The sequence below is a fragment of the Schistocerca piceifrons genome, chromosome 10 (genome assembly GCF_021461385.2).
Source record: "Schistocerca piceifrons isolate TAMUIC-IGC-003096 chromosome 10, iqSchPice1.1, whole genome shotgun sequence".
In the NCBI taxonomy this organism is placed as follows: Eukaryota; Metazoa; Arthropoda; class Insecta; order Orthoptera; family Acrididae; genus Schistocerca; species Schistocerca piceifrons.
Window position 1 is genome coordinate 44,956,007 of NC_060147.1, and position 24,775 is coordinate 44,980,781.

At 46.9% G+C, this 24,775-nt stretch overlaps 2 protein-coding genes across 2 annotated transcripts in view; one reads left to right on the forward strand and one right to left on the reverse strand.

The window, feature by feature from the left end:
- The window catches only part of LOC124718988 (zinc finger protein ZFP2-like), an 85,053-nt gene extending 81,893 nt beyond the window's left edge, over positions 1-3,160 (reverse strand). The window contains exons 1-3 of the mRNA XM_047244658.1: positions 3,052-3,160; positions 2,799-2,921; positions 2,392-2,667 (exon numbers count right to left, since the gene is read on the reverse strand). Of these exons, the coding sequence (XP_047100614.1) occupies positions 2,392-2,667; positions 2,799-2,921; positions 3,052-3,114 (462 nt within the window). The 5' untranslated portion in view covers positions 3,115-3,160. The remainder of the gene's footprint in view (positions 1-2,391; positions 2,668-2,798; positions 2,922-3,051) is intronic.
- Positions 3,161-3,902: 742 nt separating this feature from the next.
- The window catches only part of LOC124718677 (ras-related protein Rab-8A), a 254,876-nt gene continuing 234,003 nt past the window's right edge, over positions 3,903-24,775 (forward strand). The window contains exon 1 of the mRNA XM_047244302.1: positions 3,903-4,026. Coding sequence (XP_047100258.1) covers positions 3,903-4,026 — 124 coding nt within the window. The remainder of the gene's footprint in view (positions 4,027-24,775) is intronic.

Consider the following 24,775-nt stretch of genomic DNA (forward strand, 5'->3'; position numbering starts at 1 on the left):
ATTTTGGATGAAGTTGTGAAATGTTCAGTATGTTGTGAAGAAATGAGGCTTACTAAAGTTCCGGCGTCTCAGACCAGGGACGGCTGTATGTGGAGATGCCGTAAGGATAACAGGTCAAGGGAAGTGTTCAATTCCAATTTTGTTGGTTTTTTGTGTTTTTTGAGGTAGTGATGATTGTTGACATGGTTGTAGTTTTGGGTTTTATGACTTGGTATCGGTAGTTTCTGTTGACCTATATAGGTCAAAGAAAGTGTTCGATTCCAATGTGTGCTTGTGGCTGTGGGTGTTCTGGTATCGGGAGTTGCTGTTGAGCTATATAGGTCAAGTGAAGAGTTCAGTTCCAGTTTGTGGGATCGGGAGTTGCTGTTGAGCTATATAGGTCAATGGAAGTGTTATTTGTGGGATTGGGAGCTGATGTTGAGCTATATAGGTCAAGGGATGTGTTCGATTCCAATTTGTGGGATCGGGAGCTGCTTTTGACTTATATAGGTCAAGGGAAGTGTCCGATTCCAGAGGATATTGTGTTTAGTGGAATTTGGGGAGTTTTGTGTTGTTGGTTTTTTTTTCGTCGTTTTGTGTGGTTTGGTATGGTGGTGTGTGCCTAAATTTGTTTATATTTACTCTGTCCCCACCTAAAAACCCCCAATTTCCCACACTTGTCCTGTTAGTTGCATTATGTTTTTTTTGGAACGTGTGTGTGTTGGTTTTTCAATGTATTTTCGTGTTTGTTGTCATGTTTACGTAATGACGTCATAGGCGCCATGTTGGAGTCGTAGTGATGGTCGCTTCCGCCATATTTGTGACGTCATGGGTCAAAGTAGACGGGTGGAATCGGATGCTTCTGTATTTCTAATTGTGCCTGCAAACAGCTTTGGGTATGACTGGTCAGTAGTATCTCAGCTAAAGGAAAGGGAAAATCAACTCGCCTATGTCGTCAGATCCACTCATCTATGTCATCAGACATGATACTGACAAGTGGGACATTACTAAGGTACTGGAGCTTCAATAGTCATTGATATACAGAGGTTCACTCTGACACAGATGACTCAAAGCGATGCGATTCACCAGCATCTACGACATGATAAGCCATTCAAAGAGCTGGAGCTAGTCAGAATATCTTAATCTCAAGTCATGATTTCCCACAGTGTGTTCAGAACAGAGAAAAAATGCTGTTTAATGACAACAGCACCATAATTATCACAAATAATACACCAACACTGCTGACCAAAAGAAAGACAATTATGCTGTCAAAGATGTCCACAAATGGTCATTGAACAACAGAGTAACACTAAATGTAAACAAGACAAAGTGTATGAACTCTCGACTGAACAAGAAACACGATGGTGCTAGACTCAAAGTGAATAATGCCTTATCAGAATGTGTAAATTAGACCTAATTCTTGGGATTGCATGTTGACTGTCAACTGAAGTGGGCAGAACATGGGAAGGTTTTGGCAAGCCAATATCTACAGCTTCTTATGCCCTTCAGTTCCTTGCTCCAGTTTGTAACATTTTGTGCCTCAATTGGCTAAATGGCTCTGAGCACTATGGGACTTAACTTCTGAGGTCATCAGTCCCGTAGAACTTAGAACTACTTAAACCTAACTAACCTATGGACATCACACACATCCATGCCCGAAGCAGGATTCGAACCTGCGACCGTAGCGGTCGGGCGGTTCCAGACTGTAGCGCCTAGAGTGCCTCAATTGTTGCAGACAGACACTAAAAATACCATAAAAGCCATCTTAAAAAGTTTCAAGGACAAGCATTAATAGATAAGTCTAGGAATACACAACAGTCCGTCACATATGACCCTCATATCGACAATGAAGGCACAATTAGATAAACTGCAGCATGCACAGAGGTGTTTGAGCAATCATTCTCGTTACTCTGTGTACACGAATTGAACAGGTAGCAACCCTAACGTGTTGCATAACAGAAAGTACCCTCTGCCGTGCATTTCACAGTGTTTGCAGAATATTGATTGAGAAGATTATGTCTAGTATAGCACAGTTGTGTTTGGACAATTTTTGGACTGAAGACGGCTTTATTTTATGCTCTAATGTTGTAGTTGGTTGTAGGATTTATTTTGATAGTTAATACAATTTTTTAATTAGCAACTTAACAAACTTCTGAAAAAAATTGATCAACACTTACGCTTTGAACACATTTTAAACAGCAAGTTCTTTTATAGCTGCTTGGTAGGCTGGTTGCACTGCCCAAAGCATGTGAAATCACATAAAAACCACTCCTCCTCCACCGCTGCCACCAGCACCCACGTAGTCATACTTTGGAAAGCAATATCGTGTGCAAAGCAAACTCTAGGTTGATGTGTATAAAACACTTCACTATAATACATCATGGCCGAGAGAAAGCATAACTGTGTCCATACCTCTGAATTGTGACAATCAGCTTGCGGTTCCAATGAGTCAGCCTTTGGCGTTATTTCAAAAAGAGCATCAAATGATTCAGCTCTCGGTGTTACTTCGAATCCAGCGGCGTTGTCTTGCCATTCCACTCCTGGATTATCGTCTTCTGCTGTATTCGCTGCATCGCTGCTGTGCCTCGGTAACTTGCATGCCTTTTCCCTCTCATCGAAGCAAGAATATGGCTCTGTGGCATCGAGCTGTCCATAATGTTTCTCTCTTGAACATGTTCCCAGCAACCCCTGTCAAGCATACAAGGGAAAGAAAATTTATCGCGTCATATATACCGAACTTATCACCGACGGCCTGTCTCGTACAGATTATTGTAAAATCATAACTGACATCAAAGATATTCAGAAGATCATCCTCATACCTGCAGCTGCTCTAGGTAATTAAGTAGTTTTTCAACAAATTCTTCATCCCTCTGCGCAAGGACAGCGTCGTTTACATCTGGATGTACGAGTATGTAACTATCTAAAAATCTGTGGCTCTTCAGCTGAAAGAACAAGCTCAAGTCATCACTAACTCTACTGTACGAAATAAATAACAAGCGATTAACTTTACAACAATGGAACAAAAACCAACATAGATTTATGAAACATAAAATACTGGTATTATTTACGCACAAACGCCAGAAAGTCGCCGAGGAACACATAAATACTCGTCAGTGTTTCACTTTGTATAGCCATTCGACGAGATGGATTCTCTACCTCACCGTCTTCAAAACAAAACTGACAGCTCGTCCAAAGAAGTTCGTATTTGTTTACAATGCAAAGTCGATTTTTGTCCCCAAATACCTCGAGCAACTTATCAAGAAAATAAATAATAGTTTCATTTTTAATTAAAATCAAGTACTCCTAATGCTAAGGGTATTTAAAGTGTCTCTCGTTATATGTTTCACAGCTTGGTTGCTTTAAAATTGCTTCTGCGGTGTTCGCTGGTATTGCATCGTACATGAACCTGCGTACTTGAAAAAGTACTTTCTTTCGTTTTAATCTTGACCTCAAACTTTTTAGTATTCCTTGCTTCTATAATATGCTAATAGTCCTGGTAGTATGACAGTAATGCAGTTAAGTTGTGATCAAGGTGGCTAGATTCTAACCTCGTTGGTTGTGGTACACACAGTGATCTCTGAGTTAACAGCAGACTGTGCGAACTAACGGCGCGGCAATACGAAAAGTACAGTTTGTGTTTAAAGCTAGCGCTAGTGACGTTCTCCATGGTATGATGTAATTTTTTAATGACATTCGCAGATCTTATTTAACTATCATTTCCAACCACGCCACGAGTGGTAACATGGCGCCTTGCCGTCTACCGTTGCTGAAATTTCCGCTGACGCTGACGCTGGCGCAGTCGCACTCGGGCGGCCGGCGCGCGCAGATGCGTTCGCTTCCGTGCCGATCGATTCGCGTATCGCAGCAGACGGTGTTCGCCTAGCGAATCGCTGGGTGTTCCTGTACTTGTCACATCGAGCAAGATGGCGCTTGATTTTGCTGCGACTTACAAAGTTCTGGTCCTGGGTGACTCAAACGTAGGCAAGACGTGCATCGTACACCGCTATTGCGACGAACGATATTACGACGTGTATATCGCCACCATTGGTAAGTCCCCTATCATCACGTTAGCACCATACACCTGTCATTTTCACAAAGTTGTCTCCACCCACTGCAGCTACCTTTGTTCGAATATCGAATGATAACATCTGACAACGCGCTGGACACCAATAGTCAATGTTGAATGGTAAATCATGTCGTTGAAGCTGTGTTACAGAATTAATTTTGATATACATCCTTACTGTTTCAGCAGTATACCCTTTATGCGCTGTGTACGGAGATTTAATGGAACAATGGCAAGCGGACACTCTACTAGTCTGAAAATTAAGTTATACGTTAACAGAGATAATACACTGTCATCTTGTTCGAATATTATTATGAGACAAAAGTTTCGGTAGGCAATTCTTCTAGGTCGAGTGAATGCCATAAAACTGTTGAGAATTGATCAAAACAATTCACATTCTTCTACCAATGGCTGAAAGCCCGCATTTTAATTTATTTGCTCTGTTACGATGGTTTAATATCACTTTGGAAGTAATAGTGTGAGTTTCCAATTTTTTATCTAAACCAGTGTTAACGCTGTGATGTTGCCTTAAGATTTTACCGAATTACCGTTTATGGCAATTAGACCGCGCGCAGTCGTGTGTAGTGGACAAGATAACTTTTTATCCGAATGCATGTCTGTTCTTATATGCTGCGCAAGTTATTTAGTGTCTATAAATATTTCACGTTGTCTATCAAAGACGAGCAGCTGTGTCTATAATATTGTTGGTATTTTTGACGGTTTTATAAACACAATTTAGAATGAGGCTGTTCTTCACCTGTGACAAACACAAATCCTTCATTCGCTCTCACATGAATCCGATTGCATTTCTCATGCTCGTAAGATAATACTTTGCATGTGAAGAGACAGGAGTGACGCTTTTAGGACAGCAAATAATATTTAGAAATCAACAATAACATTTAACACACGTTTAACCATTCAGTAGGCCTATTCCATAGGGCACGTTACGAGATAATAAAAAGGAGGCGTGGAACAGTCTCGGCTGTGAAGGCATTTTATAGCCTATTCATTTTCAGCATGTTGCTATTGGCGTGTTTAAATTAGTTCTGGAAACTGTTTCCGAATCAACTTCATATCAAAATTTTCTTTTCATCGCAGTAACGCTGCGAAAATATGCACATATTGCAAGCTGTAAACAAAAAGACTGTGTTTGAAACCTGAAATAAATATTTGTTGCTCGTTACTGATGTTTGTACCTGTCTTCGTCATGGTATGTACCCGGAAAAAATAAGAGTACAGATGTACTTTCATTTTCTTCTACTACACACCATGGCGATGACATGTACAAAAATCAGTAATGAGCCACAAATACTTACTTCATATTTCAAACACAGCCATTTTGTTTACAGCAAACATTACTAGTAACGCAGTGTGCATATTTTTGCAGCAGTACTGCGACGGAAATAAATAATTCATGAAAGCTATTTTTTCTATAATTAGTTTCTGATCAAGCAGAGCTTTACACACTATTCTAGAACGCCCGCAAAATAAAAAAAAAACAAAAAAGTTTTAAAAATTACATTATTTACGGAAATATTGATAAATAGATGTTTGGATTGACAGGCTGCAAAGACATATTTATTGCACTTACGAGGTCTGTTCAAAAAAATTCCGGAACTTTGTGCACAAAGATTTTCTGCGCTTACCTTTTACTTATTGTGCATGGTCTCCTTCGAAATACCCTCCTTCACAGTTTATACACCGTCTCCACCGCCATTTCCACTTCTGGAAGCAATCTTGGTACGCGACTTGCTGGATCGCGCAAAGTGCCGTCTGATAATTTTCTTTTAACTCGTCTGTCATTGTAAATCTTCGTCTTTTCAACGTGGTTTTCAACTTTGGAAATAAAAAAAAAAAGGCCGCTGAAGCCAGGTCTGGGGAGTAGGAAGGATGAAGGCAGCACAGTGATTTCGGTTTCTGTGCCATAGTCATGCACCAACACGGATGAATTTCCGAATGCGTCATCGTGATGCAAGAGCTATTGTCTTCCACATTTCTCACATTTTCTTGCAGGCGTCGCAACTCGTCCTGATACTACCATCGATTAAAAGTTTGTCCCTGCAGCACGAATTCATGGTGAACTGTTGTTGTTGTTGTTGTGGTCTTCAGTCCTGAGACTGGTTTGATGCAGCTCTCCATGCTACTCTATCCTGTGCAAGCCTCTTCATCTCCCAGTACCTACTGCAGCCTACATCCTTCTGAATCTGCTTAGTGTATTCATCTCTTGGTCTCCCTCTACGATTTTTACCCTCCACGCTGCCCTCCAATACTAAATTGGTGATCCCTTGATGCCTCAGAACATGTCCTACCAACCGATCCCTTCTTCTGGTCAAGTTGTGCCACAAACTTCTCTTCTCCCCAATCCTATTCAATACTTCCTCATTAATTATGTGATCTACCCATCTAATCTTCAGCATTCTTCTGTAGCACCACATTTCGAAAGCTTCTATTCCCTTCTTGTCCAAACTATTTATCGTCCACGTTTCACTTCCATACATGGCTACACTCCATACAAATACTTTCAGAAACGACTTCCGGACACTTAAATCTACACTTGATGTTAACAAATTTTTCTTCTTCAGAAACTCTTTCCTTGCCATTGCCAGTCTACATTTTATATCCTCTAACTTCGACCATCATCAGTTATTTTGCTCCCCAAATAGCAAAACTCCTTCACTACTTTAAGTGTCTCATTTCCTAATCTAATTCCCTCAGCATCACCCGACTTAATTCGACTACATTCCATTATCCTCGTTTTGCTTTTGTTGAAGTTCATCTTATACCCTCCTTTCAAGACATTGTCCATTCCGTTCAACTGCTCTTCCAAGTCCTTTGCTGTCTCTGACAGAATTACAATGTCATCGGCGAAGCTCAAAGTTTTTGTTTCTTCTCCATGGATTTTAATACCTACTCCGAACTTTTCTTTTGTTTCCTTTATTGCTTGCTCAATATACAGATTGCCCCTCGACTCTTATAACTGCCATCTGCTTTCTGTACAAACTGTAAATAGCCTTTCGCTCCCTGTGTTTTACGCCTGCCACCTTTAGAATTTGAAAGAGAGTATTCCAATCAACATTGTCAAAAGCTTTCTCTAAGTCTACAAATGCTAGAAACGTAGGTTTGCCTTTCCTTGATCTTTCTTCTAAGGTAAGTCGTAAGGTCAGTATTGCCTCACGTGTTCCAACTTTTCTACGGAATCCAAACTGATCTTCCCCGAGGTCAGCTTCTATTAGTTTTTCCATTCATCTGTAAAGAATTCGCGTTAGTATTTTGCAGCTGTGAGTTATTAATCTGATAGTTCAGTAATTTTCACATCTGTCAACACCTGCTTTCTTTGGGATTGGAATTATTATATTCTTCTTGAAGTCTGAGGGTATTTCGCCTGTCCATGGTGAACTAATCCATCAAAATCAAAGAAAACTATGAATATGGCTTTGACATTTGACTTGACCTGGTGTAGAAGAACCTTTCGCGACCCATTGTGAAGACTGAGCCTTGGTCTCAACATCACAACTATATACTCACGTCTCATTATTAGTTATGATTATCTTAAGGAACATCTAGTTCTCATTTGCACGATCCAAAACCTCTTCACAGGTCTCTGTGGTCTTGAATCATGAGCCATGTTACGGACTTGGCGGCAACACAATGCACTCCAAAATCCTGCGTCAAGATTTCATGACATGATCCAGCTGCAATGATAAATTCTTCTGCTATATCTCGGAGAGTCGATCTTCGATTTCGTTAACGTTCCTGACATGAGTGTTCTCGGTAGACGTCGCAGGGCGTCCTGAACGAGCGTCATATGTTAACTTCCGACTGGCTATTTTTAAACCGTGTCAACGAATCGTAACGAGTACGGCTTAAGCACTCGTCATCCCAGGCTTCCTGCATCATTTGATGTATCAGTCTGAAGGTTCGCGTAGTTCCTTTAAGGGGAGCCGGAGGTGGTCAAATCCGAAAAATTACGATTTTTTTTTTTGCTACCGAAAATTAATTGGAACATTCCTCTTTAACGTAAACTTTGAATTATTGTTCTCCTCGCCCTAGAAGTGGAGTTATTACTATTTTCCCCCGCGCCTGCAGAGGAAATGGGCGGCCGCTGAATGCATCTAACACCCTCTCGTGACTTCCTGGCGAATTGCTTGGGATTTTCTCGTCCTGTTACGCATATAGCGCCTTATGTTACGCATACAGCGAGCGTGCAAGGGTTGGCTACATTGTTTTCTGTGACAAATATTACCCGTATTTCCTTAGAGCTTACTCCTATTTTCCTCAGAATTTCGAACATCTTGCTACATTTAATATTGTCGTACACTTTTGTTCTGGTTATGATGCCACGATTTAGTAACCGTGTACATAAGAAGAGGAAGAATGTAGGGAAAAGAAAATTAACACTAATACCAAGTTGCGATACTACAATGAATAAGAGCGCGGAACATCGTCTCTTTGGTGTTTACCGTTCCGAATTAGTTCAGTGTTCCGTCTGTTGTTGGTAGTATTATACTTCTTGTGTAAAGCGGGTAATATGCAGTATGTACAAGAATCAGGAGGTAACAATAAAACCAATTTTTCATGACTTAGCACAGCCAGAATTGTTACAGAAATGTCTACACGGAAAGACGCAGAATCCTAATGAGAGTGTAAACAATTTGATTTGGAAAGTGATTCCTAAAAGGGTGTTTGTAAGCATAAAAACACTGCACTTTGGCATTTATGATGCAATAGCAACCTACAACCAAGGGAACAGTGTGAAGTGTGAAGTTCTGAAGGCATTAGGATTTACAGCTGGAGTCAACACTGTACGAGCACTAAGAAATATTGACAGAGAAAGGATAAGAGGGGCAGAAAGAAGAGAAAGGCATATGAAGTATGATGGAACAACAGGCCAGAAAAGAAGACAGAAGAGGAAGCTTTTGGAAGATGAAGAAGAATACCCTGATAATCCATCCTATAGTGCAGGAATGTATTGAGAAACTTTGATAGCCATTTCCCGTAAATTAGAATTTTTCGAATATAAGGAACATTTTCTCAAAATCCACTCAAGCTAGAGAGATGAAATTTTTATACAGCACTCCTAGTGGTCAAACTTACATTGTGACACAGCCATTTGGCAATATGTTCAGTAGTTTCATTTCAGTTTTATTATAAAGCAATTATTTGTAAAAAAATTTGGGTCATTAATAAAAAAAATAATTGGAAGTAAACTAGAAAAGATACTCCAAAATCCCTCTGTTATAACTGCAATACTAAACCACTCTATATGTAAAAAAAAATTCAAATTTTTCTATTTGGTAGTTTATTAATAAATGTTCCTCAAACTTAGTGATTTTAACATGGGCAGCATAGGCACCTCCGGCTCCCCTTAACTCTGCTATGGCGAAATTCGCAAACTGTGCGACACAACGTTCTACTCTGTACTGGACAATAACTAACAGACCTACGACAATGAAACATCTGGCAGTTACACGTTAAACACAGGCGTGGCCAGGTATGCCAACCGCACTTCGCTTCAACTCACCGTTGCTGTGAAACTACAAATGTTCTGAAATTTTTGGAACGGACCTCGTATTCTAGGCTACAGCATAAATTTCTATGACTAAGGACATAACGTCATTTTAGCTGATATACATTTATTTATGTAATAATGTTGCTAGTATGACATTGATTTCCTGCGGAAATGCGGTTCTATATTTGAAAACTTGTTGATGCATATTCTTATCAATAAAATAGTACAACTTTGTTTCTTTTATTCACTGAACGAGGGACATACAGAAAGCCTTTGGCTTTCTTTCTTTCTTTCTTTCTTGCTCTTTCTTTTGCTACTGCCTTTATCCCGCAGTGGGCGGAGGGCCAGCAGGTTTAACGGATTTGGCACGGTTGATTTTAAGGGGTGGCTGGATGCCCTTCCTGCCACCACCCCATACCCCCTGCGACGGAAGTAGTGTACCCCAGCTGTCTGCGTCTAGTGTAAGTCGTGAAATAGTGTGAATGTGTTCCAAATGTCTGCGAGTTGTGTAACTGAGGCGGGACGTGGGGACCAGCCCGGTATTCACTTAGTAGGATGTGGGAAACCGCCTAAAAACCACATCCAGGCTCGCCGGCACACCAGTCAGCTTCGTTAATCCGCCGGGTGGATTCGATCCGGGGCCAGCGCGCCTACCCGAGTCCAGGAAGCAGCGCGTTAGCACTCTCGGCTATCCTGGTGGGTCACAGAAATCTTTTGGCTACATTTTATTTATTCTCAAACAGTATTTTTTTCAGAATACTAGTTTTCATTACGTCAAATTTAGTGATAAAGCTATTTTTTTAGATCTGACAAGTAAATTGCAAACCAGAAATACATGGAGAAATGAGGGCTACTTTTCTTGCACTTAGTTACATGACACACTACCCATAAGTTCGTGCCACAATCGGGACTCGTTAGCATGTGTCGCTATGACGGATGCTTGATCAGTTGTGTGTAAAGGCCATACTTGAATGTTTAACGCTAATACGTAAGGGACATTATTCTGTCACCAACGAGACAGAAGCAACCGGAAGGAGAATCTGACGCGCGCCAAACAAATCGAGAGGTCGCATACACATCATGAACTGAATTAAAACAGCAGACTAATGAAATATGCTGAAAAATAGGCAAAACAGAATAAAGTGCTCAACACGTCTAGCAAAAGACAGTAAAAACTTACTAAAATAGCTTCAAATAACGATACACACCTACAGTTACATTAGTATTCGAAACTTACTGACGGAGCAACTTTTGCATGATGTCACTGCCAAGTAAAATACACTGGTGTTCAACAAATGGAATTTTTTCAAGGTTGCGTTTATTTTGCCACGAAATCGTATAAACAGGTGATAGTATGATGTAAACACTAAAGAATTCAGAACCTGCAATATGCGTAACAGTAGACAAAAATGTTCTTCGATTTTTCCCAACTTAACGGATTTGCACACACATTCTGACAACTCACTCATGCTCATAAATTAAGGATAATTGGAGAATGTGGTGCCACACAACGTGGCACTACACAAAACTGGCGCTAATAGCATAGGCACATATGGAATACACATGACACAGATCTGTAAGTCCACAGTATCAGTGAGAAAACTGTCCCAAAACACAAGTGCTACAAAACGCCACTGTTTCCTGCGCATGGTTCAAATGGCTCTGAGCACTATGGGACTTAACTGCTGTGGTCCTCAGTCCCCTAGAACTTAGAACTACTTAAACCTAACTAACCTAAGGACATCACACACATCCATGCCCGAGGCAGGATTCGAACCTGCGACCGTAGCAGTCGCGTGGTTCCAGACTGTAGCGCCTAGAGCCGCTCGGCCACTCCGGCCGGCTCCTGCGCATGTACTCCAACATCAATATGGGATATGATAACCATGCACACGTACACGGGCCGCACAATGGGTTGGCATACTCTGGATCAGGTGGTCGAGCAGCAGCTGGGGTATAGCCTCCATTCTTGCACCAGCACCAGAGCTTCTGAAGTGTCCTAGGGTCTTGAAGACGTGCAGCAATACGCCGAACGAGAGCATCCCAGCCGTACTCCATGGGGTTTAGGTCGCTCCATTCACCTGATACGTTCTGCTTCAAGGTACTCCTCCATGAAGGCAGCTCAGTGGGGCCATGCGTTATCATCCATCAGGAGGATGGTGGGACCCACTCCACCCCTGAAAAGGCGGACATACTGGTGCAAAATTACGTCCTGATACACCTGGCCTGTTACAGTTCCTCTGTCAAAGACATGCAGGGGTGTTCGTGCACCAATCATAATCCCACCCCACGCCATCAAACCACAACCTCCATACAGGTCCCTTTAAAGGGGTTGGTATCTGGTTCCTGGTTCAGGCCAGATGAAAAACCTGCGAGAATCACTATTCAGACTATACCAGGACTCGTCCGTAAACATAACCTGGGACCACTGTTCCAGTGACCATGTACTGTGTTCTTGACACTAGGCTTTACGGGCTCTCCTGTGACCAGGGGTCAGTGGAACGCACCTTGCAGGTCTCCAGGCCCCCCCAGGGGATCCACAACTCTTTTGTGGATACGTGCGTAGCGAGCACGGGGCCCCGAGCTAATGTGGCCTTCCTTCCTTTCCGGGCTGCATACCTTCCCTTTCCGCATCCTTCCCCATCCCCTGTCTTCACCCCCCCCCCCCTCACCTCTGGCTCTTTCCTTCACTTTCTCCCCCTCTGGGAGTATGGTTTGCGCCTACGTCCGGAGACGGACGCTTGTAAATGTACCGCATTCTTCTTCTTCCTTGCTTGTATGTCTTCTTCCTTCCTTTGTCCTTCTCTTTTCCTTACCTCTTCTCTTTACCCTTTTCTCCGCTGCGGCGTTTGAGACCCCCTCTTCTTTCCTTTCCCTTTCTCTTTCTTCCTCCCTGTGCGTGTCTGAAGGCCGACCCACGCACTTCCATGCGTAGCCGGTGACGGGGTAACGCGTAATTCCCCGCCCCGGGTAGACAGGTAAGACACGTACGTACCCCCTGGTAAAGGCCAGGCCCAGGGAGGGGTGATTACCCGAGCTGATACCTTCCGAAAGTGCCGATTGGTCCCTCCGTCCGTTTGTCGGGAGGTGTGACCTGAGGTGTGAACAATCACCTAAGGCGGGTGTGCCCTCGGTGAGGGCCCCCACAAGGGAGGAGCGCGCCATCGGAGACGCCGGTAATCATGGGGGATTCTTCCGCAATGGTTTCCTCACCTTCCACTATGTCTGCTCACAAACGTAAGTTCACTGAGTCTCAGCCACAGACGGTTCTTACATCGTTGCCACAGTTCCTTGTTGTTTCTCGGTCTGACGAAGGTCACGACTTTTCCACGGTCAACCCTTTCATTATTCAGAAAGGTGTCGACGCAATTGCGGGTCCTGTAAAGTCTTGTTCCAGATTACGGAATGGTACCCTGTTGTTAGAAACACACAGTGCCCTCCAGGCTCAAAAATTGCTGCGTACTTCTCTGCTCCACACCTTCCCTGTCCGGGTGGAACCGCACCGTACCTTAAATTCCTCGCGTGGAGTCGTTTATACACGCTCCCTCGATGGATTGTCTGACGAAGAAATTCAGCACTACCTGTCTGACCAGGGCGTCACCGCTGTTCATCGGGTTATGAAAAGGGTTGACTCGAACATCATTCCAACCCGCACTGTCTTCTTGACAATTGACAAAGTTCAACTCCCATCAAAAATCAAAGCAGGCTATGAGATAATTTCCGTTCGCCCTTATGTCCCAAACCCTACGCGTTGCTATTGATGTCAGCGGTTCAATCACACCAGCCAGTCCTGTTCCAATCCGGCCAAATGTGTTACGTGTGGCAAGGATGCCCATGAGGGTGCTTGTCCACCTCCATCCCCTCACTGCATCAACTGTATGGGTGACCACGCTGCTTCCTCTCGAGATTGCCCCGTTTTTAAGGATGAAAAGCTCATCCAGGAAATAAGAGTGAAGGAAAAGGTGTCGACCTTTGCTGCTCGAAAGTTACTCGCCAGTCGACAGCCCACCGTGCCTCAGAAAGGAAAATACAACACTGTCCTTGCTTCTCCTCGGCCAACAAAGGAGGCGGCCACGCAGACTTGCGACCTCACATTTAGTACCACGGTCGTCAGATCGGCCAGCGCAAAGATCGCCCGTTCAACCTCACCACTTTCGCCTGCCCACTCTATGGCTCACCCTTCGTCGGGTTCTGCTAAATCTCGAGCCCAAAAGTCAGACGCCAAGTCTTCGAAAAAAGAGCATTCTCGTGAAGAGTTTTTACGTACTGCAACTTCACAACCATCAGTTCCTCCTTCATCTAAACATCATACCTCCAAGAAGGCTACGAAGAAACACAGTTCCTCTCCTTCTCCGCCAAGGCGTGTCCCAACTACAGCACCACCTGGCGGAAATCGCCCTCGGCCATCTTCCGTGTCGCCGAGGCGCACTGCTGGTGGCCGGTCAACTGGCCGATCGTTGGTGGCAGGAGCTGCTCCTGACCAACCTATGGATCAGGATCTTCTGCCTTCGACTGAATGCCATTCCATGCTGTCGGTCGCAAGCTCTGAGCAGTCGTTGAGTTGACAGCACCCTTGGTCACGTTTCTCCATTTTCTGTTGACCCTATGTCCATTATCCACTGGAATATCCGCGGCATTCGCGCAAATCGGGATGAATTGTCGATCCTCTTACGATCCTACTCGCCGGTCATCTTCTGTCTTCAGGAAACAAAGCTGCGTCCTCATGACCGCTTTGTTCTCCCTCATTTTCAGTCCGTCCGATATGACCTCCCCTCTGTTGAAGGCACTCCAGCCCATGGAGGACTCATGATTCTGCTCCATGATACTCTCCATTATCACCCAATCCCCTTAAACACTTCCTTCCAAGCTGTCGCCGTCCGTCTTTCCCTTTCTGGATACACGTTCTCTCTATGTACGGTATACATTCCATCGTCTACACCACTGGCACGAGCTGATCTCCTTCATCTTCTTGATCAGCTTCCACCCCCCTATTTGCTGGTTGGGGACTTCAATGCCCACCACCCGCTTTGGGGATCTCCACATCCTTGTCCACGTGGCTCACTATTGCTAGACGTCTTCCACCAAGCGGATCTAGTCTGCCTCAACACTGGGGTCCCCACATTTTTGTCTGCCTCCACGGCAAATTTATCTCATTTGGACCTTGCGGTCGGTACTGTTCCGCTAGCCCGGCGCTTCGAATGGTTCGCCCTTGATGATACACACTCGAGTGACCACTTTCCATGTGTCCTTCGACTGCAGCCTCAACTGCCATATATGCGCTCGCGACGCTGGAAGTTTGCCCAAGCCGATTGGACACTTTTTTCGTCTCTAGCGACATTCGATGACCGTCGCTTTCCCAGCGTCGACGATGAGGTCACACATTTTACCGACGTTATTCTCACAGCTGCGGAACGTTCAATACCACGCACCTCCGAATTGCCCCGGCGCCCCCCAGTCCCTTGGTGGAACGAGGCAATACGTGAGCGGCGACGTACTCTTCGCATTTTCCGTCACCATCCAACTTTGGCCAACTGTATCCGATATAAGCAGCTCCGTGCGCGATGCCGTCGCGTCATCCGCGATAGCAAGAAGGCAAGCTGGCAATTCTTTATTAGCTCATTTAACACCTTCACTCCCTCCTCGGAAGTTTGGAGTCGGCTTCGACGGTTCTCAGGCGCGCCTAGTTTCTCCCCGGTCTCTGGGCTCACTGTCGCGCATGATACCTTAGTGGACCCCGTCGCAATTTCTAACTCATTGGGTCAGCACTTTGCTGAGATTTCGAGCTCTTCTCATTACCCGCCAGCGTTTCTCCCCAAGAAACGTGCAGCGGAAGTGCGACATCTTGCTTTCTCCTCTCAAAATCGCGAAAGCTACAATACTGTTTTCTCCATGCGCGAACTCCAACATGCACTCTCTTTTTCTCGCTCCTCCGCCCCAGGACCGGATGGTATCCATGTTCAAATGTTGCTGCATTTATCAACCCATAGCCTGCGCTACCTCCTTCGCCTTTATAATCGAATTTGGACTGACAGTACCTTTCCCAGGCGATGGCGGGAAGCTATTGTCGTTCCCGTTCCGAAACCTGGAAAGGACAAACATCTCCCCTCTAGCTATCGCCCCATTTCTCTCACGAGTAGTGTCTGTAAGGTTTTGGAGCGTATGGTGAATTACCGTTTAGCTTGGTGGCTGGAATCCCGCAGTCTTTTAACACAAGCCCAATGCGGATTCCGACAACATCGTTCTGCCGTTGACCATCTTGTTGCTCTCTCCACTTATATCATGAACAATTTCCTCCGGAAACGCCAAACGGTAGCAATATTTTTTGATCTGGAGAGAGCATACGATACCTGTTGGAGGACAGGCATCCTCCGCACACTGTTCTCTTGGGGCTTTCGAGGCCGGCTGCCCCTTTTTCTTTGCGAATTTATGGCAGAGCGCACATTTAGGGTGCGGGTGAACACTACTCTATCCCGTACTTTCTCCCAAGAAAACGGGGTACCCCAGGGCTCCGTGCTGAGTGTTGTACTGTTTGCCATTGCCATTAATCCAATTATGGATTGTCTCCTTCCTGATGTCTCGGGCTCCCTCTTTGTGGACGATTTTGCGATCTACTACAGCTCTCAACGGACCAGCCTTCTTGAAAGACGTCTTCAAGGATGTCTCGATCGCCTCCACTCGTGGAGCATCGAAACCGGCTTCCGTTTCTCACCCAGTAAGACCGTTTGTGTTAATTTTTGGCGACGTAAGGAGTTTCTTCCGCCCTCCTTACATCTAGGTCCTGTCAACCTTCCGTTTTCCGACGTCGCTAAATTCTTGGGTCTTATGTTTGATAGAAAACTGTGCTGGTCCCCCCCACGTTTCCTATCTTTCGGCTCGCTGTCTGCGTTCCCTTAACACCCTCCGTGTCCTGAATGGCACCTCTTGGGGAGCGGACCGAGTGGTCCTTGTCCGCCTCTATCGCGCCTTAGTGCGCTCGAAATTGGATTATGGAAGCATAGTCTACTCCTCTGCTCGGCCGTCTATTCTTCGGCGTCTCGACTCTATCCACCACCGTGGATTACGTTTAGTGTCTGGAGCTTTTTGCACCAGCCCTGTGGAAAGCCTTTATGCTGAGACTGCTGAACCTCCGCTATCCAATCGGCGGGCAGTCCTTCTGAGTCGTTATGCTAGCCATTTGTCTTCCATGCCTGCTAATCCAGCCCATGACCTTTTTTTCGACGCCTCCCTTGATGTCGGGTATGCAGGCCGCTCCTCCTCCCTACTACCCCCGGGAGTCCGCTTCCGTCAACTGCTCCATTCTCTTTCCTTCCACTTTCCTAAAACCTTCTTGACAACTTGGGGTACAGCACCGCCTTGGCTCCGTCCCCGGATCGACTTGCTCAGAGACCTATGTCAATTTCCCAAGGATGGTACCCCTACACTTGTTTACCGTCGGGCATTTGCTGCTCTATGTGCAAAAATGACGGAAGCCACATTTATTTACACCGATGGCTCGAAAACATCATTAGGTGTAGGGAGTGCCTATATTGTTGGCGACACCCCAAATCACTTTCGGCTTCCCGACCAGTGTTCGGTTTATACTGCGGAGCTTTACGCTATTCTCCAGGCTGTCCACTACATCCGCCGCCATCAGCGGATACAATACGTAATCTGCTCAGATTCTCTCAGCTCTCTCCTAAGTCTCCAAGCTCTTTACCCTGTGCATCCTCTGGTCCACCGGATTCAGGACTGTCTGCGCTTGCTCCACCTGGGGGGCGTCTCAGTGGCGTTCCTCTGGCTCCCAGGACACGCTGGTATCTGTGGAAATGAGGCGGCCGATATAGCGGCCAAGGCTGCAGTCTCTCTTCCTCGGCCAGCTATTCAGTCTCTTCCGTTTACCGACCTACGGAGCGGTTTATGTCGCCAAGTTGCTCATTTATGGCATGCGCATTGGTCAACACTTCCCCATAATAAATTGCGGGAAGTGAAAACCCTTCCTTACGCATGGACCTCTTCCTCCCGATCGCGTCGTCAGGAGGAGGTAATTTTAGCTAGACTCCGGATAGGGCACTGTCTTTTTAGTCATCGACATCTTTTAAGCGGTGATCCTCCCCCACTCTGTCCCCACTGCTCTCAGCCGTGGACGGTCAGACACCTTTTAATTGAATGCCCCTATTTTAATCCGTTACGCTCCCGTCTACAGCTATCGCCTGATCTATCGTCGATTTTAGCAGATGACACGCGCTCAGCTGACCGCGTTCTACAGTTTATTAGTGACAGTGAAATGACGTCAGTCATTTGAAGCCTTTTTTTTTGGGGGACAACCAACCCCTTTCTATAGTGGATTTTTAAGCATTCCTTCTGCCTTTAGTTTCTCAAATTTTATGACTTGGTTCCCATTGCTGCTGATTTTAAATTTCGTTTTTTTCCTGTTTTCTACGTCACGGGCTGGGCGCTAATGACCATAGAAGTTTTGCGCCCTAAAACCACAAAAAAAAAAAAAAAAAGGTCTCCAGGCGAATAAAGCATGTCTGTTCAGTCGTCTGTAGACTGTGTGTCTGGAGACAACTGTTCCAGTGGCTGCGGTAGGGTCCTGAGCAAGGCCACCTGCAGAACTCCGTAGCCATCTGCGGGCAATGGCGGTGAGATATCGGTCTTCTTGTGGTTTCGACATCCCATACTGTAGCGCCTGGAGACGCTTTGTGTCTGCTGGAATCGTTGCCATAATCTTGTGATCACACTTTGTGGCACACGGAGGGCACATGCTACGACCTGCTATGTTTGACCAGCCTCCAGTCGCCCTAGTGTCCTACCCCTCATAACGTCATCAATGTGTGTTCTTTGAGCCATTTTCAACACACAGTCACCATTATCACGTCGGATAACGTCTGCACACTTGCTCTATGCACCGTACTCTGACATGCACCAACACACCTCTGCATATGTGGACTGCTGCCAGTACCAACGTGCGACAACTGCAGGTAACATGCACAGCATGGTCGTACCCCAAGGTGATTTAAACCCACAAACTGCCCACCAGAGTGTTGTTTCACCATGTATCAGCATTATCCTTAATTTATGAGCATGAGTGCAGGTAATGCGCTCAGTATGGGGTGTGACCACCTGTGGCAGCAATACAGGCCTGATAAACGATGGGGCATGCTGTGAGTGATGCGTCTCATGCTAAAGACAGTAACATCCATTCTTCCTGCAGAGCTGCTCACAAGTTTTGGAGAGTGGTTGGTGGATGCTGCCGTGATGCAACCTGTATAGCACATCCCATACATGCTCTATGGACCTCAGATCGAGAGAGCTAGCAGGCCAAGTCATGCAATATCTTCAGTCTCCTGAAAAAACATCAACCACGTGTACTCTGAGGATGAGCACTATTGTCCAGCAGTACGAAGTCTGGGCCCACAGCACCTCGCAGTAACCGCAGATGATGTCCCAAGATTTCGTCACGATACCTGACAGCAGTTAAACCTAACCGATTCACCTGTAAAATATCATGAAGAGCTGTTCTATTGGTCAGGATAGCCCCTGTGCACACATTTAGGGATCCTCCAAGATATCGGTCTCTTTCCACAATGTCTGGTTCCTGAAATCGTGTTCGACGTTACCGCTAGAGGCGAATCCTTCGAGAATCACTCTCCAGACCAAATCGGGACTCATCTTTGAGAAGAACATTGGGCAGTTGTTCGACCATCCAGGATGGATGTTGACGTCTCCACTCTAGGCATTCCCTTCTGTGAAGAAGCGTCAGAGTTACACATACAGCAGGCCTCCAACAATAAACACCACTCTGCCGAAGCCCTTTGTACAACATTTGTCTCGATACATCACGTCCAGTGGTTGCTGTGAGGCCAGGTGCCAGTTGCAGCGTACCCTTACAACCAAATAATGCTTTCTCTATCTGATGTCACTCGTGGGCGGCCCTGCCCTCCTCTCTCTTAACTGAGAGATCGGAACTGTACCAAAATAATCCCAGTAATAGAACAAGGTTGAAAATACGGCTCAGAGCCTGTCTCGGCGGGACATTTCATACACTACTGGCCATTAAAATTGCTACATCACGAAGATGACGTGCTACAGACGCGAAATTTACCGGCGGGAAGAAAATGCTGAGATATGCAAATGATTAGCTTTTCAGAGCATTAACACAAGGTTGGCGCCGGTGGCGATACCTACAACGTGCTGACATGAGGAAAGTTTCCAACCGATTTCTCATACACAAACTGCAGTTGACCGGCGTTGCCTGGTGAAACGTTGTTGTGATGCCTCGTATAAGGAGGAGAAATGCGTACCATCACGTTTCTGACTTTGATAAAGGTCTGATTGTAGCCTATCGCGATTGCGATTTATCGTATCGCGACATTGCTGCTCGCGTTGGTCGAGATCCAATGACTGTTAGCAGAATATGGAATCGGTGGGTTCAGGAGGGTAATATGGACGCAGTGCTGGATTCCAACGGCCTCGTATCACTCCCCCCAGGGGGTCCACAACTCTTTCGTGGATACGTGCGTGGCGAGCACGGGGCCCCGAGCCATTGCAGCCTTCTTTCTCTCCCGGGCTGCATTTCCTTTCCCTTCCCCTCCTTTCCCCTCCATACCCCTTTCCCCTCGCCCTCTCCTCTCCCTCTATTGGTGTCCTTTTTTATGTTGGCCCCCGCTATCCTCCTGGTTCTGTTGGTTTTACACTCCGGCTTTGTTGCATAATCATCTCCTCCTTTTGGCATTCCTTGGTCCCCCTCTGGGGTTTGACCTCCATTCCAAAATTTCTCTTCCGTAGTGTGAGCCATTTGGGGAAGAGCACCTTACCTAGTGTCTCCGACGTGTGCCCTACTAGTACATTCCACCTTTTCTTTTACGTCGTTGTCTGATGCTAGGGTGCATAGCCAGCACGGTAGCCAGCCCGTGTGGTGGGGTCGCTATGTACCCTTTTGGTTGAGCCCCCTGAACACACAGGGATCACACTTCTGATACCTGAGCTGTGACCTCCTCATGCATGCCTTGGAGTGGTTGCTCGTCATCCTGGAGCATCGGAACTCCCGGCAATGGCCGCCGTGCCAGACGGCCCTTGCTGTGGCTGGGTGGCGCCCGTGAGGAGAGCCCCTGATCGGAGTGGGTGGTATCAGGGCGGACGCTATGCAGATGAAACGCATACGGGTCCAAAACTCTGGCCGCTCTTCTGCGGCCGTCTCTCTGCGTGGTACTGATTCCTCAAGTGCTGCTTCTCTTGCCCCTTCGGCCTTCCCTTCCGTGGCTACCCCCTGGGAGGAGGGTCAAGCCCGTCGTCTAGGGGCAAAACCTTTCCCCCGTTATCTAGTTTGCACCAGGACTGATGGAGATACTTTCACCAGTGTCAAACCTTTATTCTTTGTGGAACACATTGAAGACAAGTTCGGCGAAGTGGACTCCCTGAGCAAGATGCGGTCGGGTTCGTTACTGATAAAAACTGCTTCGGCTGCCCAATCTGCGGCCCTTCGTGCCTGTACCCATCTTGGCACAATTCCCGTGTCCATTACCCCTCACCAGTCTCTAAATATGGTACAAGGTGTGATTTTTCACAGAGACCTCATCCTTCAAACTGATGAGGAACTTCGGGACAATCTCGGACGGCGGGGTGTTCACTTTGTTCGGCGTGTTCAGGAGGGTCCTAAAGATAATCGTATTGATACTGGTGCCTTTATCCTGGCCTTTGAAGGGGATACCCTTCCTGAGAAAGTTAAGATTATGGTCTATCGCTGTGATGTGAAGCCGTACATCCCACCTCCTATGCGGTGTTTTAAGTGCTTGCGTTTTGGCCACATGTCTTCTCGCTGTACCCAGGACCCTCTCTGTGGTGACTTTGGACGTCCACTCCATGAGGGGAGTCCCTGTGTTCCCCCTCCTGTATGTGTAAATTGTCATGGTAGTCATTCTCCACGTTCAGCAGATTGCCCAGTCTATAAGAAAGAAAAAAAGATACAGGAGTATAAGTCTCTTGATCGTTTAAGCTACACAGAGGCCCGTAAGAAATATGCACGATTGCACCCTGTGTCCATGACATCTAGTTACGCCTTGGTTACCTCTTCATCCCTTCGTCCCCCTTCCTTACCCCCATCCCGGACCCCTCTCCTTCCCCCCTCCCCTGCGGCTCCCACACCTTCTCCTCTGGGCGCCGCTCCCCCTCCCCAGCCGGAGAAGTGTCCCACTCCTTCGGCGTCTGCCGGTCAAGGGCGCCTCTCCCGGGATGCCCCTTCCCGGCACCTTCCAGGTCAAAGGTCTGCTGCAGCGCGGCGACCGCGAGAGCCGCGGTCTATCGGCCCCCAGGTCGCCCGGTCTCTTTCTGTTCCTGATCTTGCTGCAGCTGGCTCCATTATGCCACACAGCCCTCCTCGATCTCAGCCTGAAAAGAAGAAGAAACATAAGTCCCGGGACAAAGAGCCTCTGGTGTCACCGGAGGTCCCTTCCCCGGCTTCACAACCGGATTCTGACCTGTCGTTTATGGATGTCGCCCCCTCCTTGTCGGTGACGGGTGGGGACCCGGCGGTATGACTGGATTTAGCGTGTTCAGCCCTCATTTAAACCATCGTTCTGTGGTTCTCCAATGGAATTGTAATGGCTACTATCGTCACCTTCCGGAATTGAAATCCCTTCTTTCGTCCTACTCAGCAGCTTGTGTGGTTCTCCAGGAATCTCATTTTACTGATGCTCACTCACCGACCCTCCGTGGGTTCCGTGTTTTCTGTCGAAATCGGGTCGGACCCTTGTGGGCTTCTGGTGACGTTTGTACGTTGGTCCGTACAGACATTGCTAGCACGTGGATTCCTCTCCAAACTACATTGGAAGCGGTTGCTGTTAGGGTCCACTTAGACTCTGCAGTCACAGTATGCAATCTTTATCTCCCTCCTGACAGGACTCTTACACCTGCTGCCTTAACCACCCTTCTTCAGCAACTTCCTCCTCCCTTCCTCCTCCTTGGGGATTTTAACGCTCATCATCCTTTGTGGGGCAGTGCCTTTCCATCTAGACGAGGTCTTCTTATAGACCAATTTATTGCAGACCACGACCTGTGCCTTCTTAATGATGGCTCCCCTACTCATTTCAGTGCTGGTCATGGTACCTTTTCTGCTATTGATCTTTCTCTTTCTTCTCCCTCTCTCCTCCCTTCATTACACTGGTCGCCACACGACGACCTTTGTGATAGTGACCATTTCCCGTTGATTATCACGCTCCCTTCCCGCTCCCCGATGGACAGGTTACCTCGTTGGTCTTTCCACCGCGCCGATTGGCCTCTATATAATGCACAGGTCGAGTTTTCTCCCTCTTTGTCGGGTTGTATTGATGACGTCCTACGTGACGTGTCTGACGCGATTGTTCGCGCTGCTAACCTTGCTGTCCCGCGCTCATCTGGACAATTTCGTCGTCGGCAAGTCCCGTGGTGGAGTACGGCCATTGCCATTGCCATCCGTGATCGCCGTCGAGCTTTGCAACACTTTAAGAGGCACCCATCTGTAGCCAGCCTTTCTACCTTTAAGCGCCTTCGCGCTAAAGCCCGTTATTTAATCAAACAGAGCAAGCGGATATGTTGGGAACGATTCGTTTCTTCCCTTGGTTCCACTGTCCCTCTGTCACGGGTATGGGCTACACTTCGCTCTCTCCAGGGTTGCCATCGGCAGTCCACCCTCCCAGGCCTTCACCTCCCAGATGGCATTTGTACGGACCCATTAGTTCTCGCAGAACATCTTGCGACCCATTTTGCAGTGGCATCAGCGTCGGCCTCCTATCCAGCTGCTTTCCTTCATCAAAAACAGCAGGCTGAAGCTGTCACCTTATGTTTCACCACTTGTGAGTCAGAATCTTACAACGAACCTTTCACTGAATGGGAATTTCTTTCTGCTCTATCTTCTTCTCATGATACGGCCCCTGGCCCAGATTCCATTCATAACCAGCTGCTTCAACATCTCAGTGCTCCACAACGGCACCATCTTCTTCGGGTGTTTAACCGTATCTGGCTCCAGGGTGACTTCCCTTCTCAGTGGAGGGATAGCATTGTGGTTCCTGTCCTTAAGCCTGTTCAGAACCCCCTATCTGTTGACAGCTATCGGCCAATTAGTTTGACCAATGTTGGTTGTAAGTTACTTGAACGGCTGGTAGCCCGTCGGCTCACTTGGGTCCTCGAATCTCGGGATCTATTGTCCCCTTACCAGTGTGGCTTTCGAGAGGGACGATCTCCAATCGATCATTTGCTTCGCTTGGAATCCGCAGTTCGGCAGGCTTTTTCCCAGCGCCGCCATTTGGTTGCAGTGTTTTTTGACCTTCGCAAGGCCTATGACACAGCCTGGCGCCATCACATCTTACTAACCCTTCATCAGTGGGGTCTTCGGGGCCCACTCCCGATTTTTATCCGCCAGTTCCTGATCCATCGGTCATTCAGAGTTCGAGTTGGTACTGCTTTTAGTTCTCCACGGACCCAGGAGACGGGCATCCCACAGGGTTCTGTCTTGAGTGTCCTTCTTTTCCTCATTGCTATCGATGGACTTGTGGCCTCTGTCGGTCCCTTGGTCGCCCCTGCCCTGTATGTGGATGATTTCTGCATTTGGGTTAGTTCCTCCTCGATGCCATCTGCAGAACGGCAGCTCCAGGTGGCTATACGGCGTGCCTCTGCATGGACCCTCTCACACGGGTTTCAATTCTCTCCTTTAAAATCGCGGGTGGTCCACTTCTGTCGCCGTACTACGGTCCACCCTGATCCAGAGCTCTATCTCGCTGCAAAAAGATTGCCTGTGGTTCCACAGTTTCGTTTCCTAGGTCTTCTTTTCGACAACAAGCTCACTTGGCTGCCCCATATCAGACTCCTGAAGGTAGGTTGTTTCCGTAAACTCAATGTCCTTCGCTTCCTTGCCCACTCCTCCTGGGGTGCGGACCGTTCCCTCCTCCTCCGTCTTTATCGTGCTCTAGTTCTGTCACGTTTGGACTATGGTTGTCAAGTTTATGGTTCAGCTGCTCCTTCCACGCTGCACGTGCTGGATCCAGTCCACCATCGTGGTATCCGTTTGGCCACCGGTGCCTTCCCTACTAGCCCTGTTGATAGTCTCCTGGTTGTTCGGCGGTCCCAGCTTCTGGTGTCTTATGCCCTTACTATCCGTTCTTCTCCCGCTCATCCTTCCTATTCTATCCTATTCCCAGACCATGGACGTCGCCCGCCTGACTCCCGCCCTCGGGCGGGTTTACCGGTTGGGCTGCGCCTTGCGTCTCTTAACC